Source organism: Pseudonaja textilis, chromosome Z, assembly GCF_049901715.1.
Source record: "Pseudonaja textilis isolate UNSWEBS1 chromosome Z, rPseTex1.2, whole genome shotgun sequence".
Taxonomy (NCBI): domain Eukaryota; kingdom Metazoa; phylum Chordata; class Lepidosauria; order Squamata; family Elapidae; genus Pseudonaja; species Pseudonaja textilis.
Genome location: NC_142008.1, coordinates 116,610,564 through 116,625,832, shown reverse-complemented (window position 1 = coordinate 116,625,832; position 15,269 = coordinate 116,610,564). Strand labels below are relative to the sequence as shown.

Here is a 15,269-nt window from a genome sequence, read left to right as displayed (position 1 = left end):
TTAAAGAGAACATGGGAATAAATATGTCTTGGGGGAAAAACAAATCAGATACATTTCTAATTGCTGAGATATTCTGACATCTTTTAACTCAATGTTTTGCAGTTGAAAACAGAGTTATTCCCATTACTGCTTGATGATAATAAGATCCAAACTATACTATTCAGTATTAGATTATTATTAATGGTTAGGAAACAGCAGATCTGTTTTAAAGAAGACCTAATTATTCTCTTCATTAAATAGATCAGGTAAATAATCAAAACTTAAAGTATTATTAAAAGTAGAGTCACTCATGAAATAGTAAAATATTTTATTGTTCAATTCCACTTATAGAAATTGACACATAGTATTTATTATACATGCCAAGGATGTACAATATTGGTAAAATCAGTTAAGCTAATAAGCAAGCTCAGTTTTTTATTTTTAGAGCAGGATTTTTAATTCCATTTCACAGCAGGAATACATATAACCTTGATTTAATAGTCAGAAATGCTTTCTTTTTACAAGTTGTTCTTTGCTGTTCAGCTCAGGCCTCAGCAAAATAATGTAGCATTTGGGGAAAAAGATACACCCCAATAACCCAGCACTGGAAGCTAAGATGGAGAAGATCTCCACAGCTACCATATACTTTCCTTTGGTGCTCAAATATGTTGGAACAAAAGACAACCAAACACTGCAAAACATCAACATGCTAAAAGTGATGAACTTGGCTTCATTGAATGTGTCTGGCAGGTTCCTAGCTAGGAAAGCCACCACAAAGCTGACTAAAGACAGAAACCCCATATAGCCCAAGACAAGATAAAACATCACAACAGACCCTTCATTACATTCTGCTATGATCTCTTCAGTCTTGGATTGCATGTTAAGTTCTGGAAAGGGGGGAGAAGTGATCATCCACGCCAAACAAATATTTGCTTGAATGAAGGAGCAGAAAAGAACAATTAAGATGGACAGTTTTTTCCCCAACCATTTTCTCATGCCGGAACCTGGTTTGGTGGCCATGAATGCAGCAATGACCATGATGGTTTTGGCCAACACAGAAGAAATGGCCACTGAGAAGATAAACCCAAAGACAGTTTGTCTGAGGATGCAAATCAGTTGTGAAGCTTTTCCAAGGAAAAGAAAAGAGCAGAGGAAGCAAAGCAGAAGGGAGATTAGGAGAGTGTAGGTGAGGTCCTTGTTGTTAGCTTTAACAACAGGAGTGTCTTTATACTTGATAAATATTCCAAGTATTAACATGGTAATGATTGAAAATAAAGTAGTAATCACAATTAAGCTGATCCCTAAAGGTTCTTCAAAAGTTAGAAATATTATTGATTTGTGGATGCATTGAACTTTGTCCTTACTTGGAAATTGATCTTCTGGACATTCAGAACAGGCAATTGTGTCTGTAAATAAGAGAGAGATGTAGCACCAAGTGAAATATATTATTTATGTTTGATTAATTTGGTGTTTTTCATACTTGCCACTTTACAAAGTCTGAACTTCAATTCTCAGAATTCTGACTGGACAGTTTGGGAGTCACTTTCCACATTTCTTAAAGTAACTAAGTTTAAAAAACACTCAATAAGAACATTACATGATATCTACTATAAAGGTTGTTTATTGAGATGGGAATCTTTTCTGTTCGTGATATCCCAGTTAGGAACCAACATACTGAATGGATTCCACATGCTTCCCATCCCTTCAAGCTTTGGTTGTCCAAGTCTTACTCATGGATGCATATGATTGGGAGTGTTCACACATTTTCCAAAAGAACAAGAAAATGGGCACAGCAATGTGACTCAAGTCTTGCCCATTTTTTAATCTGTGATTGATGCCATGCTTATTTTAAACAAGTGTCACATATATTACACACACACACACTCACAGAGGGACATGGTGGCTCAGGGGCTAAGACGCTGAACTTGTCAATCAGAAAGGTCGGCAGTTCAGCGGTTTGAATCCCTAGCACCACATAACAGAGTGAGCTCCCATTACTTGTACCAGCTTTTGCCAACCTAGCAATTCAAAAGCATGTAAAAATGCAAGAAGAAAAATAGGGACCACTTTGGTGGAAGTTAACAGTGTTCCATGTGCCTTCGGTATTTAGTCATGTTGGCCATATAACCACAGAGACTTCTTCAGACAGTGCTGGCTCTTTGGCTTTGTAATGGAGATGAGCACCACCTACTAGACCCAGAAATGACTCTCTCTCTCTCTCTCTCACTCTCTCTCTCTCTCTCTCTCTCTCTCTCACACACACACACACACACACACACAAAACAAGGAATTGGGTTTCAATCACATGGTCAAACTTGGTTTATACCTATGGTCACAAATATATATGCAGTATCTATCTATCTGTCTGTCTGTCTGTCTGTCTGTCTGTCTGTCTATCTATCTGTCTATCATACTTACCCTGTACTGTACTCTGTGATGTATTGTTTTGTTTAAGTGCAAAATTGATAGTAAATTTTATTTATATACACAGTCGATTTGTTTGCTTCATTGATTCCAATTCTGATTCTCATACTGGAAGATTTTACAGTAGGGTAGAATAGGACAGGGTAGAGGACTGTAGAGTAGAATAAAACAGAATAATTTACCCAATGTATTTGACATCTTCCCATCTGAACATGGATCACAGTCATAGCAGCAAAATTTCTCTCCTTCTTTCTTTTTCTTCTGATAGCCAGCAGGACAGGGATTATTACACAATGAATGAGGCAAGACCTGTTGATAAACCAGAATAGAATTCAAGACTGAAGACTTGAGTAACATTGCATAATCATCCTCTAATCTGCCTGCATAAATATAGCAGAGATCAAAGGATTATAAACTCAATCAATTAGCTGAGGTGTGCAGGAAACATACCACTGTAGTAATGGGAGATTTTAAATATCTTGACATTACCTGAGAAACAAACTGTGCAGTGAGTGTGAGATCAAACGGGTTCCTGGCCTACCTAGCTAATAGGTTTATCCTATGGAAAGGTAAGGTAAAGGTTCCCCTTTCACTTACGTGCCAGTCGTTCCTGGCTCTGTTACAAAGCCAAAGAGCCTGCATTGTCTGAAGACATCTCCATGGTCATGTGGCTGGCATGACTAAATGCCAAAAGTGCACAGAACACTATTATCTTCCCACCAAATGGTCCCTATTTTTCTATTTGCATTCTTTATGTACTTTTGAACTTCTGGGTTGGCAGAAGCTGACACAAATAATGGGAGCTCACTCTATTATGTGGTGCTAGGAATTTGAACTGCCGAGCTTTCTGAGAAACAAGCTCAGCATCTTAGCCACTGAGCCACCATGTCCCTTCCCTTTGGGAAGGTAGGGAAGGGAAATAGAGTGACAGCTACATTGGACATAATTCTTACTACTAAGGGTGAAATGGTTGAGGGACTAGAAGTTGACAGAACTTTTGAAGGAGAGAGACCTTATCATACTTAATTCACTATAACACAATCACAGATCACTGAACCAAGTCATACTACTATTTTAGACATTTCAAGCTAAGAGTGAGACTAAGAAGGATTCCATGGATGGAAATCCTAAAAATAAAAAAATGTTCAAGATGCATTGGAAATCCTGAGAGATGAAATAATGAAGGACCAAGCAAAAGCAGTACCACAGAAAAAGTAAAGCAATCCCAGATGAGGCATCCATGATTGCCAAAGAAAAGGAGTACATAACTCAAAGAGAAAATCAGCCCAAATCTGTAAGAAAAAGAGACAGGAAAGGTCAGGTCCAGAATGAGCTAAGATTGACAAGTAATGACAGAAGTGATAAATATGTTTCTTCCAATATATATAAGGAACAAGAAGGAAGTTTCTTATGGCAAGAAGGTAATAGGTGGCAGGGAAAAAGCAGAACTACTTTATTCCTTGTTTGCATCTTCCTTTTTATTCAAAAGGAAGAAATTGCCCAACCTATCAAAAGGGAGATAAAGGGAGATAGAACAAAGTTGTATCCCAGGTTACCAACCCAGTTGAAGGTGTGTGACCTCTAGAACCCACAAAAGTCCTCAGTTGGAGAATGTGATTTATGACACACCAGCCATGATGGTGCTTTGGTTAGAGAATGTGATTTATGACACATCCAGTGGGGAGGGGGAAACTGGGCCATAGCTGCACCATAAATTATACGAGTCAGAGCTGGCTTCATTAGGATCAGTGCCAACATATTGCTCCTAATAAATAATTGGATTACTTTTGAAGTTTGGCTCGAGGCTCATGATTTGATTAGAGCATTTGTTGGAACCCTGACAACTAATTTACACCACACAGATGGTACTTAAAACCAAAGACCATGCCTCAATAACAACAGCCAACCAATCAAACAGTCTGAAGTCAGACCATGACTCAGAAGTAGGCAAATAACATCCACACTAATTTGGATCATGTAAAAAAGATATTTAAAGACCAGTGCTCTGAAAGACAAGTACAATTCAAAGCACATTGATGATGTCTCCTCGAATGGTGATTAAACATTTGCAAGCAAATTGCCAAGCTCGGAGCTCAGACCAACAGCCCAACTACCAACCCGAGCTACCTATATTCAAATAAATTTCAAGAGCTAGGTTATTCTAGTCTACTGAAGAGAAGGACATGATAACTGTCTTCCAGTACTTAAGGAGCTGTCAGAGAGAAGTGGGGATTGACTTATTTCCCCAAGCACCAGAGAGCAGGAAAGGAACTAATAGGTAGAAACTTGTTAAAGAGAGATCCAATCTGGAAATTAAGAGAAATTTTGTAACAGTGAGGACAATCAGTGGAATAGCTTGTCTCCAAGGGTTGTGGGTGATCCACTGCTAGAGGTTTTCAAGAAAAGATTGGACAACCATTTGACTGGAATGGTACAAGGTCTCCAATATTAAGAAGAGTGTTGGACTAGAGGAGCCCAGAGATCCCCACCAGCTCTATGATTCTAGGAAATGAAGTGCCACACCTGATAATCTCTTCAACACTTCCCAATTATTGCATATAACTAAATCCAGTCTGTTCTTGCCCATCCCCTTTCTGGATTAAATGAAGAAAAAGGAGAAATAGATTTAAAAAAAACCATGCTGTGAGATTTTATACTTAGATTAGTATAAGCAGAAAAGAAACAACAAAAATTACCATCTAAAATGTGACTCTGAGAACAATTTGAAGTTTAGTGTTTTCCTTCTACTCTTTCTATGATGGAGTGCTCTTTTTCCCAACTTCAGGAGTTATTTACTCACTTTTTACACTATTATTCATACAGCTGTCAGAGGCTTTGCTCTGTCAAGCACAATCAAATCAGGCTACACAAAATTTGTCTCAAATGACTTATGACCTTCAAAAATGGATGGGAACACTTTTTATTTTATTTTCAATTATTTTTAATATCATTTAATTATTCCTGAATTTTATTTCATTCTTTACTAGTGTTAGGAGTAAAAATAGTAAAATACTCCCCCCTCCCTCCACAAATAAATCCTGTAAATTATTTGCCAGTATCATTTCCCCATAACATGAAAAACAGACATACTTTGAATACAGAGTAGTTTGTTTTAACTGATTAAAAGATCTGAGAGCAGATTGCATAAACTCATTTTTTAAATATCCAAAACTTTCACCCAAAATAATAAAATGACTTAAAATCTTTACCTGCTTGAAATATTTGGGCCACACAATTAAATGTTCATGAATCACAAATTCATTTTCTTCAAGACTTTTGGGATCCATTTTTCCAATTTTGACTTTATGGTAGGAGTGATTTGGAAAAATGACAAAATTTGTAATATCAAATCCAGAAAACACTTCTCCCTGAGGGTCAATGGATACAGTTTCCCCAAGTGAATTATTGAATGAGAGGCCTTGAAGAAACAAGTGAAGCTAAATTTTAAAAAAGAGGGGGGGGGATAAATAAGAAGAAATAAAGCAATGGATTTGTGGTACAGAGTCTCAGGAGGATCTTTCCAAAGGGGCTAACATGATATAGCAATAGCACCTAGACTTACCTGTGTTTCCCTGAAAATAAAACCCTGTCATTCATTCGTTCATATATATATATATATATATATATTTGTTTTCTGAGGTTCTCGCGGGTATTTGTATGTGGATCTTTGGTTGTTCGGGTTTTCTCCCGCGTAAGATTCAAGTATCTAGGCAACGTTTGATGAAGTCTCATTCATCATCTTCAGGCTTCTGTCTCTGGCTCTGTGCTTCTCAGAGTAATGGAGATTGCAGCTGCTTCCTCCTTTTAACTGCCAGTGGGGTGGGACTTGATTGGGTGGGGGCTTGGCTGTGTTCTGATTGGGTGGGGGTGTGTTCTCATTGGTAAGGGGTTTGGCTGTGTTCTGATTGGTTGGGGGTTAGCCGTGTTCTGATTGGTTGGAGGCATGTTCTGTTCAGGTGGGGGCTTGGTTGTGCTCAGGTTAGTCTTAGTTGCTGGGGGATTTGAGCTGGTGAGCTGTGATCTTGCTGTTTGGCTTCGAGTTCGTGGTCGTGCTGCATCTTCATAGTGGGTGTCGGTTTGCTTCATGTATGGCTCGGAGGGGTTTGAAGTGGGTAGTGATGCAGCTGCAGTGCAGCTTCTGGTCCATGGTCGTGTCTCATCTTCTGAGTGGGTGTGAGTCTGTTTTCTACATGGAAGTGTGGTGGTGGCATCTTGTGTGGCTCTCATGGGTGTGGGTCTGGTGTCCTTCTTCATGTTAGGTACTCGTCTGTTCATGAGGGCGGGTTTCCAAATGGCTGGAAGGCGGGAGGTGTCATCTCGTTTGTTCATGCTGTGTGGGCGTTTTTCTATCTCTATGGCTTCTCTGATTATTCTGCTGTTGAAGTGTTCGGTTTTGGCGATGGTTCTGGTATTTTTAAAATCAATTTCATGTCCTGTGGCTTTGAGGTGTTGGACGAGGGAAGAGGTCGTTTCTTCTTTTTTGATTGAGTTCTTATGTTCTTCAATGCGTGCACTTATTCTTCTGTTAGTTTGTCCAATGTATGTGGTAGGGCAGGCAGTGCAGGGGATTTCGTATACTCCTTGGTTTTCTAATTCGATTTTGTCTTTGGGGTTTCTTAGGATGGTGGATATTTTTCTGTTTGTGCAGAATGCTGTTTTGATGTTGTGTTTTTGGAGGATCTTGCTAATTTTGTCTGTAGTGCCTTTTATATATGGGAGGAGGGCTTTGCCGTTTTCCTGTTCTCTGTCTTGGATTTTGGTTGGGTTTCTTTTTGGATTAGGTGGGTAATCTTCTTTCTTTGGAATCCATTGGCTGTAAGTACATTGGTGAGAGTGTGTAGTTCGGTTTTTTGGTGTTGTTCATCGGCTAAGCATTTTGTTCTGGAGATGAGTGTCTTGGCTACGGAATTGATCTGTGCTGGGTGGTGGTGTGAGAGTGCATGTAGATAGCGGTTTGTATGTGTTTTCTTCTGGTAGATGGTGTGTCCTAGGGAGCCATTGGATCTTTTGTATACCAAGACATCTAGGAAAGGAAGTTGATTGTTGGCTTCTGTTTCCATGGTGAATTGTATTTTGGGGTGTAGGCTGTTGAGGTGTGTGAGGAAGTTGTTCAGTTTTTCTTTCCCGTGTGGCCAGATTATGAAGGTGTCATCTATGTATCTGAGCCAGAGTTTGGGTTTGTGGTCGATTTTTCTAGAGCTTGTGTTTCAAAGTGTTCCATGTAGAGGTTTGCGATGACAGGTGAGAGGGGTGATCCCATGGGTGCTCCTTCTATTTGTTTGTATTTTTGTTCATTGTAGGTGAAGTATGTATTGGATAGGCAGTGGTTGGTCAGATCTAGGATGTGCTTGGGGGTTGTATTTGTTTCGGATGGCTGTCAAGGCTTCTTTTATTGGCACTTGGGTGAAGAGGATATGACATCGAAGCTTACTAGTAGGTCGTTAGGTTGTAAGTTTTGTTTCTTTATGATCTCGATGAACTGGAATGAGTTTCTTACGTGTGAGTTGATGGATTCTGCATAGGGTTGTAGTTGTTTGGCAAGAAATTTGGCCAGGTTTTGTAGAGGTGAGCCTATGGAGCTGACTATTGGTCTGAGTGGGGTTCCTTCTTTGTGTATCTTGGGGAGACCATAAAGCTTGGGACATCTGGATGATTTCTCTCTGGGTATGATTCGTTGCTGGATTTCTTCACTGATGGGGAGGCTTTTATTTTGGATTTGGTAGTTTTTTCTAGGTAGGTGGTGGGGTCTGTCTTTAGGGGTTTGTATGTGGGGTCTTGGAGTAGGTTGGTTAACTTGGTTTGGTAGTCAGATGTGTTCATAACCACTGTCGCATTGCCCTTGTCTGCTGGTAGGATTATTATGCTGGTGTCTTCTTTCAGGTTAAGTAGTGCAGTTTGTTCTTCTTTGGATAAGTTGCTTTTGGGTGGTTTGCTAGTGCAGAGGATGTTGGTGATTTCAAGTCTGATTTTGTTAGCATCATCAGGGTTGGTTCTGGTCAGGCTGGTTTCAACTCCGCATATGATGGTTTCTGTGGGGATGTGTTTGGGAGCGACAGCAAAGTTGAATCCTTTTGAAAGGACCTTGGTTTCAGCTTCAGTGAGGATCTTGTCTGAGATGTTGTGCACTGTTTGTTTCATGTGTGGCTGTGGGGGGAGGAGTTGGTTTCTGGCGTTGTTGTAGTTTCCTGAGTTTGTTGGTGTGTGTGTCTGTCTTGAGGGTGGTCTGTGTGTCTGGAGATCCACATACAAATACCCGCGAGAACCTCAGAAAACACACACACACACACACACACATATATATATATGTGTGTGTGTGTGTGTGTGTGTGTGTGTGTGTGTGTGTGTGTCATCCACTGACTAACTTCACTTGGGTATGTCACCCCAACCTCCTTTTTGCTATCAGAGATCTTCAGGAACTTCTTCTTCTGCAGCTGGCAAGGCTTGGGTGGGAGTGGGTGGGATCTTAATTAGAGCTTATTTTGGGGATAGGGCTTATATTGGGTGCACATGTAAAAATCAAGCTAGGGCTTACATTCAGAGTAGGTCATATTTTTGGGAGAACAGGATATATTCCGCTTCATAGTGCTTTACAGCCTTCTCTAAGCGGTTTACAAAGTCAGCATATTGCCCCCACAAATTGGGTCCTCATTTTATCCACCTTGGAAGGATGGAGGGCTGAGTCAACCTTGAGTCTGGTGAGATTTGAATTGCCAAATTGCAGGCAACTAGCAGTCGGCAGAAGTAGCTTGCAGTACTGCACTCTAACCACTGTGCCACTGCAGCTCATATATGCTGTTCAGAATATTGCAGTGTAAATTCAGTGTCAGAAAAGTAAAGACAGATGGCTGAGGCTTCTTTATAAACATAAAGTAAATTTTACAATACCAGTTGTAGATTTCTCCAAGGTTACAGGTTACAGGTTCAGAGCTTAACAGCAACTTAGGAACTCAGAAACAGACATCAGTTTCACTTTAGTTCAGCAGACAGGCAAGATACACAGCAAAGAAGAGAAGCAGTTTCATTTCAGTAGACAGACTCAGAGCTTAACATAGCTAGGCTACTTCTAGTTTCAGTTTCCAAACAGTTCTCATTGGCTGACTTAGTTGCTATGCCTATTCATTGGCTGACCTTGTTACCATGCTCTATTCCAGTTCATGAATATACTCTGACATATACCTAACAGTTAGGCCAATTTGTGCTGTACTCTGAAAAGATTTCTGTCCTTAGGTCAGCAATAATAAAGAAACTACTCTGAGTAATTGTTCATGTCATTCTTGCTTCCTTGAATCTTGCAGGATAATAATAGGAGGTTTTTCAGGAGGCAACTGGACTTTCTTGCTTTTTTTCTGAAGACATTTTGCTTTTCATCCAAGAAGCTTCTTCAGCTCTGATGGGATAGTGGGGAATGGAAGGATTTATATACTCCTTGCAGACAGCTGGTCATTTGCATCCTTTTTTTTATAGAGAGTTGTTGAAGCACTTGGAGGTTTATCTGTATCCTCAGCATCATCTGAGTAGTGCTCCTAGTTCCTGGAAGCTTGTTGGATAAGAAGCAAATCATTTTCAAAAAAACAAAAAACAAACAAGGAAGTCCAGTAGCCTCCTGAAAAAGCATCTTTGGGACAACCATGACCTGAATGACTGAGAATCTCTACAGATGATTATAACAGGACTCCCTTGAATTTATCCCTAGGAAATGAAAGTGGAATTACTTAAATCCCATTTTTTCTGTCACTCAATTTTAAAGATAGCTATAAGTAAACCATGACACATGCACAAATGACTATAATAGGCTTTAACAAGACAGACAAAAATGGGGCACATGTTTCCATATTGACATCATGGTGGCTTGTAATGGACACCTAGCGTCTGAGAAACTAGGTTCCAAAGAAAAATAAGCCATGCCATGGCTTAGCATATTTTTTTCATTTGACTGCAAAGAATTAATTTTCAATCCCACATTGTTTGAGTGGTACAGTGGCCTCGAGGACAAGTTCTTGCCCAATCAGGAAGTTGTGAGTTCAATCCTAGGTAGAGGCAGCTATTTCTCTCTCTGGACATGTTGAGAATATATATGCTAAATAGAACTCAGCATTGGTGACAGGAAGGGTATCTGGCCAGTAAACACTAAACACTCAGTTCTGTTCAGTTGCCCAGACTTCACACCACAAGGGATTATGGGGTTGTTAAAAAAAGATGATGATTATTTTCTCATTGTTCTTTGTACTTGTTCCAGTGCCTCAGAATACTTCTCATATTTTTAGTGATCATCATGGGCCATCTTACTTTCACAGTTGAAAAATGCCTCTTAAAAGCTGTTATGTAAAGCAATGATCTTGCAAAGTTGAAATGAAACTCCTGGGTTGTTTCATATTGCTCCCTTTAACAGTTCCTCTCAGTCTTATAGCAACAGCACTTAGACTTAAAAACTGCTTCACTGTGCTTTTACAGCCCTCTCTAAGTAGTTTACAGAATCAGCCTATTGCCTCCCAAACAATCTGGGTCCTCATTTTAGCAACCTTGGAAGGATGGAAAGCTGAGTCAACCCTGAGCCTGGTGAAATTCGAACTGCCAAATTGCAGGCAGCTGGTGGTCAGCAGAAGTAGCCTGCAGTACTGCACTCTGATGGCACATCCTGCAAAAGTGTTAGCAAGCATGATGGCTTCAGCCTATGCCAAAGAATCCATCCTGCCACACACCCCATGGTGACAACTAGGTACATGTTGAAGGTATTCCAGGATTGGAGAGGGTTCCAACCATAGATTCCATAGATTCCAACACCTGTGTCAAAGCCACCCAACACTGAAGGCTTTCAGCCAACCTTATCCCTAATCCCACCATTAAACCATGACAAGTTGCACATGTCAGAACTATCAGGTTCCACAAGAGAGACTAAAATGGGACACAATACATCATTCTCTCCTTACCAATTTGATACACAAGAAGAAACTCTGAAGAGCTTTACATGGAATCTGTGCCTGACCACAAAGGTGTTTTCACCAGAAGTTATTACCTTCCAGATGTCTTGATCTTGAAGTTCATCCATTCTACTTTCTGTTACTCTTTTGTATTTAGACTTATGTAAGTTCATGCCATGAACAGCATGTGCCACCGCATAGACTGCATTGTAGATACTGTAGCTGTGGCCGGTCATTTCAAATAAATACCCAGGAAGATTTTTGGGCTCTTCCATCCCAGTGCATGCTTCACCACTTTCCACTGGTTGATTGTTCTCTGAAAAAATACAATCAAAGCTCTGTTCCCAGAATTCTTTGAACAGCCTAGCTTGTTTCATCTGTAATGGTTTGAAGGCCCAGAGGAATGCGTCGAACCCTGGCAGTTCACTAGAGTGAATAGCAAAGGAAATCGCTCCATCAAACATTTGCAAATCTGAGGGCCGATGGAGACTGGTTAAAGTTAAATCCATCTGAGCAGTCAAAATCCACATTTTTCCACGGCTGTTCTCGATATATCTCATGAACAGAAACAGAAGCATTGCTGTGATGCTTTCCCCATTGAAAATGAATGTGTTGACTTTGAGGTCATTCAAATAAATATTTATAGACTGCACTATCTCACCTTGAAACATAGAAAAAAATGATTGCTTGGGAAACCTCTCCACAAAAGCATAGCAGATCTTGTTCTCAGAAAGAAGTGGGTCCAGGGCTTGGAGAAAATTGTCTCCACTGTCATCATCCAGAATTAAAAGGCCAATCCACGTCCATCCAAAGTGCTTCAGCAAATGAATAATCCCTGCAATCTGAAGGGATTCATTGGGAGCCATGCGGTAAAAGGAAGTAGACGTCTTTGTTCCATGTTTCTTGGGAGCAAATGAGCCATAAGCGAGCTATAATAAAATGTGCAGTTAGTTGATTATAACTGGAATATCTCTACTAACTTGAGAAATATATTTTCTTATATACAATGCATACATTTTTTTTTCAAGCTCTTTTCTTCTGCGGGCTTCCATTTTCAAATCTAAATAAAGCTCTGATCATTGTGATTACTATGCACTAAATGCTAAATAAATGGAATATTGCCTTATTTACCTCTTTGTTCAATTAATATAAGCAACCCCAAAAGTTTGGCTGAGAAAAGACATAGGTTCTGTGATGAGCATACACTAGCTTACATTAGGAATTTACATTCTGCAATGTTATTCAGTAGATATGATATAATTCTAATTCCCAGTTTGGATTAGCCCCTTTTGATATATCTCTGAAGTTGAATCTAATGTTTATTTGAGTCCATTTAAAACATCAAGCATCCTAATCAATCAGATTGATTTTGGGGAAACAGGTTATGAAGAAAACATATTGTAGTCCCATTTTCACAGGTGGATAGGAATATGTCTAGCTTAATGAAAAGAAAGGCTAGGGGTGACATATAACAATGTTATAATATCTAAGGGGCTGCCACAAATAAGAGTGGTTCAACCAATTCTCCAAAGCACCTAAAGGCAGGACAAAAAGCAGTGGATGGAAACTAATCAAGGAGAGAAGCAGAACAGAATAACAGAGTTGGAAGGGACTTTGGGGGTCTCCTAGTGCAACCTACTGCTCAGACAGAAAACCCTATAGCATTTCAGACAAATGCTTGTCCAATCTCTTCTTAAAAACTTCTGCAGTTGGAGCATTCACCACTTTTGGGAGGAAAGTTGTTCCAAGCAATCTAGAACTAAAGAGAAATCTGACAGTAAGAATAACTTTCCAGTGGGACAGGTTGCCTCCAGAAGTTGTGAATGCTCCAACACAGGAAGTTTTTAAGAAGATATTAGCCATTTTCTGGAATTATATAGGGTCTCCTGTGTGAGCAGGGGTTGAACTAGACTTCCCAAATCCCTTTCAATTCTGTTATTCTTGATTTCTGCTCTATCCCCTCACTAGAGGGGATGATAATTGTCTCCTGTTCCCTTCAATTTTGCCCTATGGACAGGTTTTCATACATATCAATACTTACATCTTACCTGTGAGATTTTATAAAGGCTTAAGATATTAGACATGAAGAATGAGATATCAGCACCAAATCCTCCAATAATGGCCACAACGAGATTCTCCTTGATGTCACATTTGTAGTTGGCAAACAACTGATCTGATCGGAATAGCAATTCCAAAGTGGAATGGTAAGTCAGCCGGGCATCAAAATAGTTGTCGCAGATGAAAAATCCCAGGGTAACATTTGATAAGAGTTTTGGATTTGAGTTGATCTGTTTCACAGCAAATGCTAAACTCAGAGAATGCTGATAAAATTTTAAAACAGCCCTGGAAACATAATTGAGGGCTAAGTGAAATACTGAGGATTGAAGCAAGACAAATGCATTGTGTGAAGCAACAATAACCACACTATGAAACCTTCGCATTGTGATGAGCATCAAATATAAAGACCAATGAGGAACATTTGTTAAATCATGAAACTTAACAACTGAACTAGCTTGCCAGAAACAATGATATGCAGTTTAATTGTAGAGATGGAAAACAGGAAGTTGATGATGATGATTAAAGCAAGATTCAGGTAAAGACTGATTGAATTCTTTGAGTTCACTCTTACAGTGCATTATTTGCTCCTACTAAATCTTGCTTCTTGTTCCCACTTCTCCTCTTATAACATTCATTATATTGATTTGCTGTTCTTGCTGACTTTAAATCTAATTATACAGATCTCACATCTGCTAATACTTTTAGTGAATATCAGTGACAAGTCAAACAAACCCACTTACTTTGGATTGGCCATGCCTCGCAGAGTTCCTTCTACTTAAGGAGAAACTTTCAGATCCCAACAGCCTCAAGGCAGATTTGCAATAAATTCATTCCATGATTTTATTCTAAAATGGATTTCCATCAAGATATCTTAAAATAGACTACTTCCCTAAAATGCTAAGGAAGCTGTATGATTGATTGGTTTTTAATGTATTGCTTTCTCCTACCAGGTATCTCTTTGAAGGATTGGCACTGCAACTCATTTTGTTCCTCTGGCAATCTCAAAACATCTGCATAGAAGGTTTTTGATAATTTTATGCAAGGGCTGATTCAGAGGATAGGAAATCACTATCACTTCCCAGTGCCACACAAAAGAGATCTAAACAATAGGATTGCATTTATCAAGAGAAATCCTTGTAAACTACTGTTTTATTGTATGAGATTTTATAGATCAGCCATCTTGATCCACAAAAACATATGCAATAATAAAATTGGGGATTCTTGAAATGTCAAGACTCTTTGAGGCTGAAAATGCTATCTATGCTCCAGTAACTCTGATTACAAATAGAGTTGGTAAAATATTGGTGTCAAAGCTGCAATATTCTGTGCTTAATCTATTAAAAATAGGATTGAGTTTCTGAGCCTTCTGAAACTGAATATCCTGCAGTTTCAAATCACATATGGAAAACAAAAAGGAAAAGAGAATTTCTTACAATGGTGGCATAGATGATTTCTGTGAAGGATGCTCATTGAAGGAAAGTTCCTCCAGTACATATACAATCTGAGCTGTGATCCCACCAATGAGGAGGTTTCCTGGCTTATACCATTCATGAAGAATAGGAGAGGGATCACTTCTGGGGCAGGACGTTGCATCAGTCTGACTTTTCAGGTCAGTCAGCAACCATAGTAGGAACAATACGCTCAACATTTTTTTTAGAGGAGGTTCTTTGTACCCATTCACAATCCCAACACTGCATATGGTAGGACTATTTTCCATCAGTTACAAAATCTGGGAACACATACAAGTAACTATATTATTTCACTCATTCCCCTGACTGACACCAAGAAGTTTAGCAAAGCATATCCCAATGAACAAGCACATTCCAGTCAATGGAAATCATTGGAATTCAAAGAGGCAATATCCTATCTGCTTCTGTTTCACCAACCACA

General features: G+C 39.4%; 1 protein-coding gene across 1 annotated transcript; it reads right to left on the bottom strand.

Moving 5' to 3' along the window:
• Positions 1 to 412: 412 nt before the first annotated feature.
• On the bottom strand, positions 413 to 14,133 carry LOC113448763 (vomeronasal type-2 receptor 26-like). The gene is made up of 5 exons (XM_026719538.2): positions 14,120 to 14,133; positions 13,370 to 13,664; positions 11,417 to 12,250; positions 2,586 to 2,712; positions 413 to 1,385 (listed from the first exon to the last, which is right to left on the bottom strand). The coding sequence occupies exons 1-5, from the start codon at positions 14,131 to 14,133 to the stop codon at positions 481 to 483; spliced, it is 2,175 nt and encodes a 724-aa protein (XP_026575323.1). The 3' UTR covers positions 413 to 480.
• Positions 14,134 to 15,269: the final 1,136 nt, after the last annotated feature.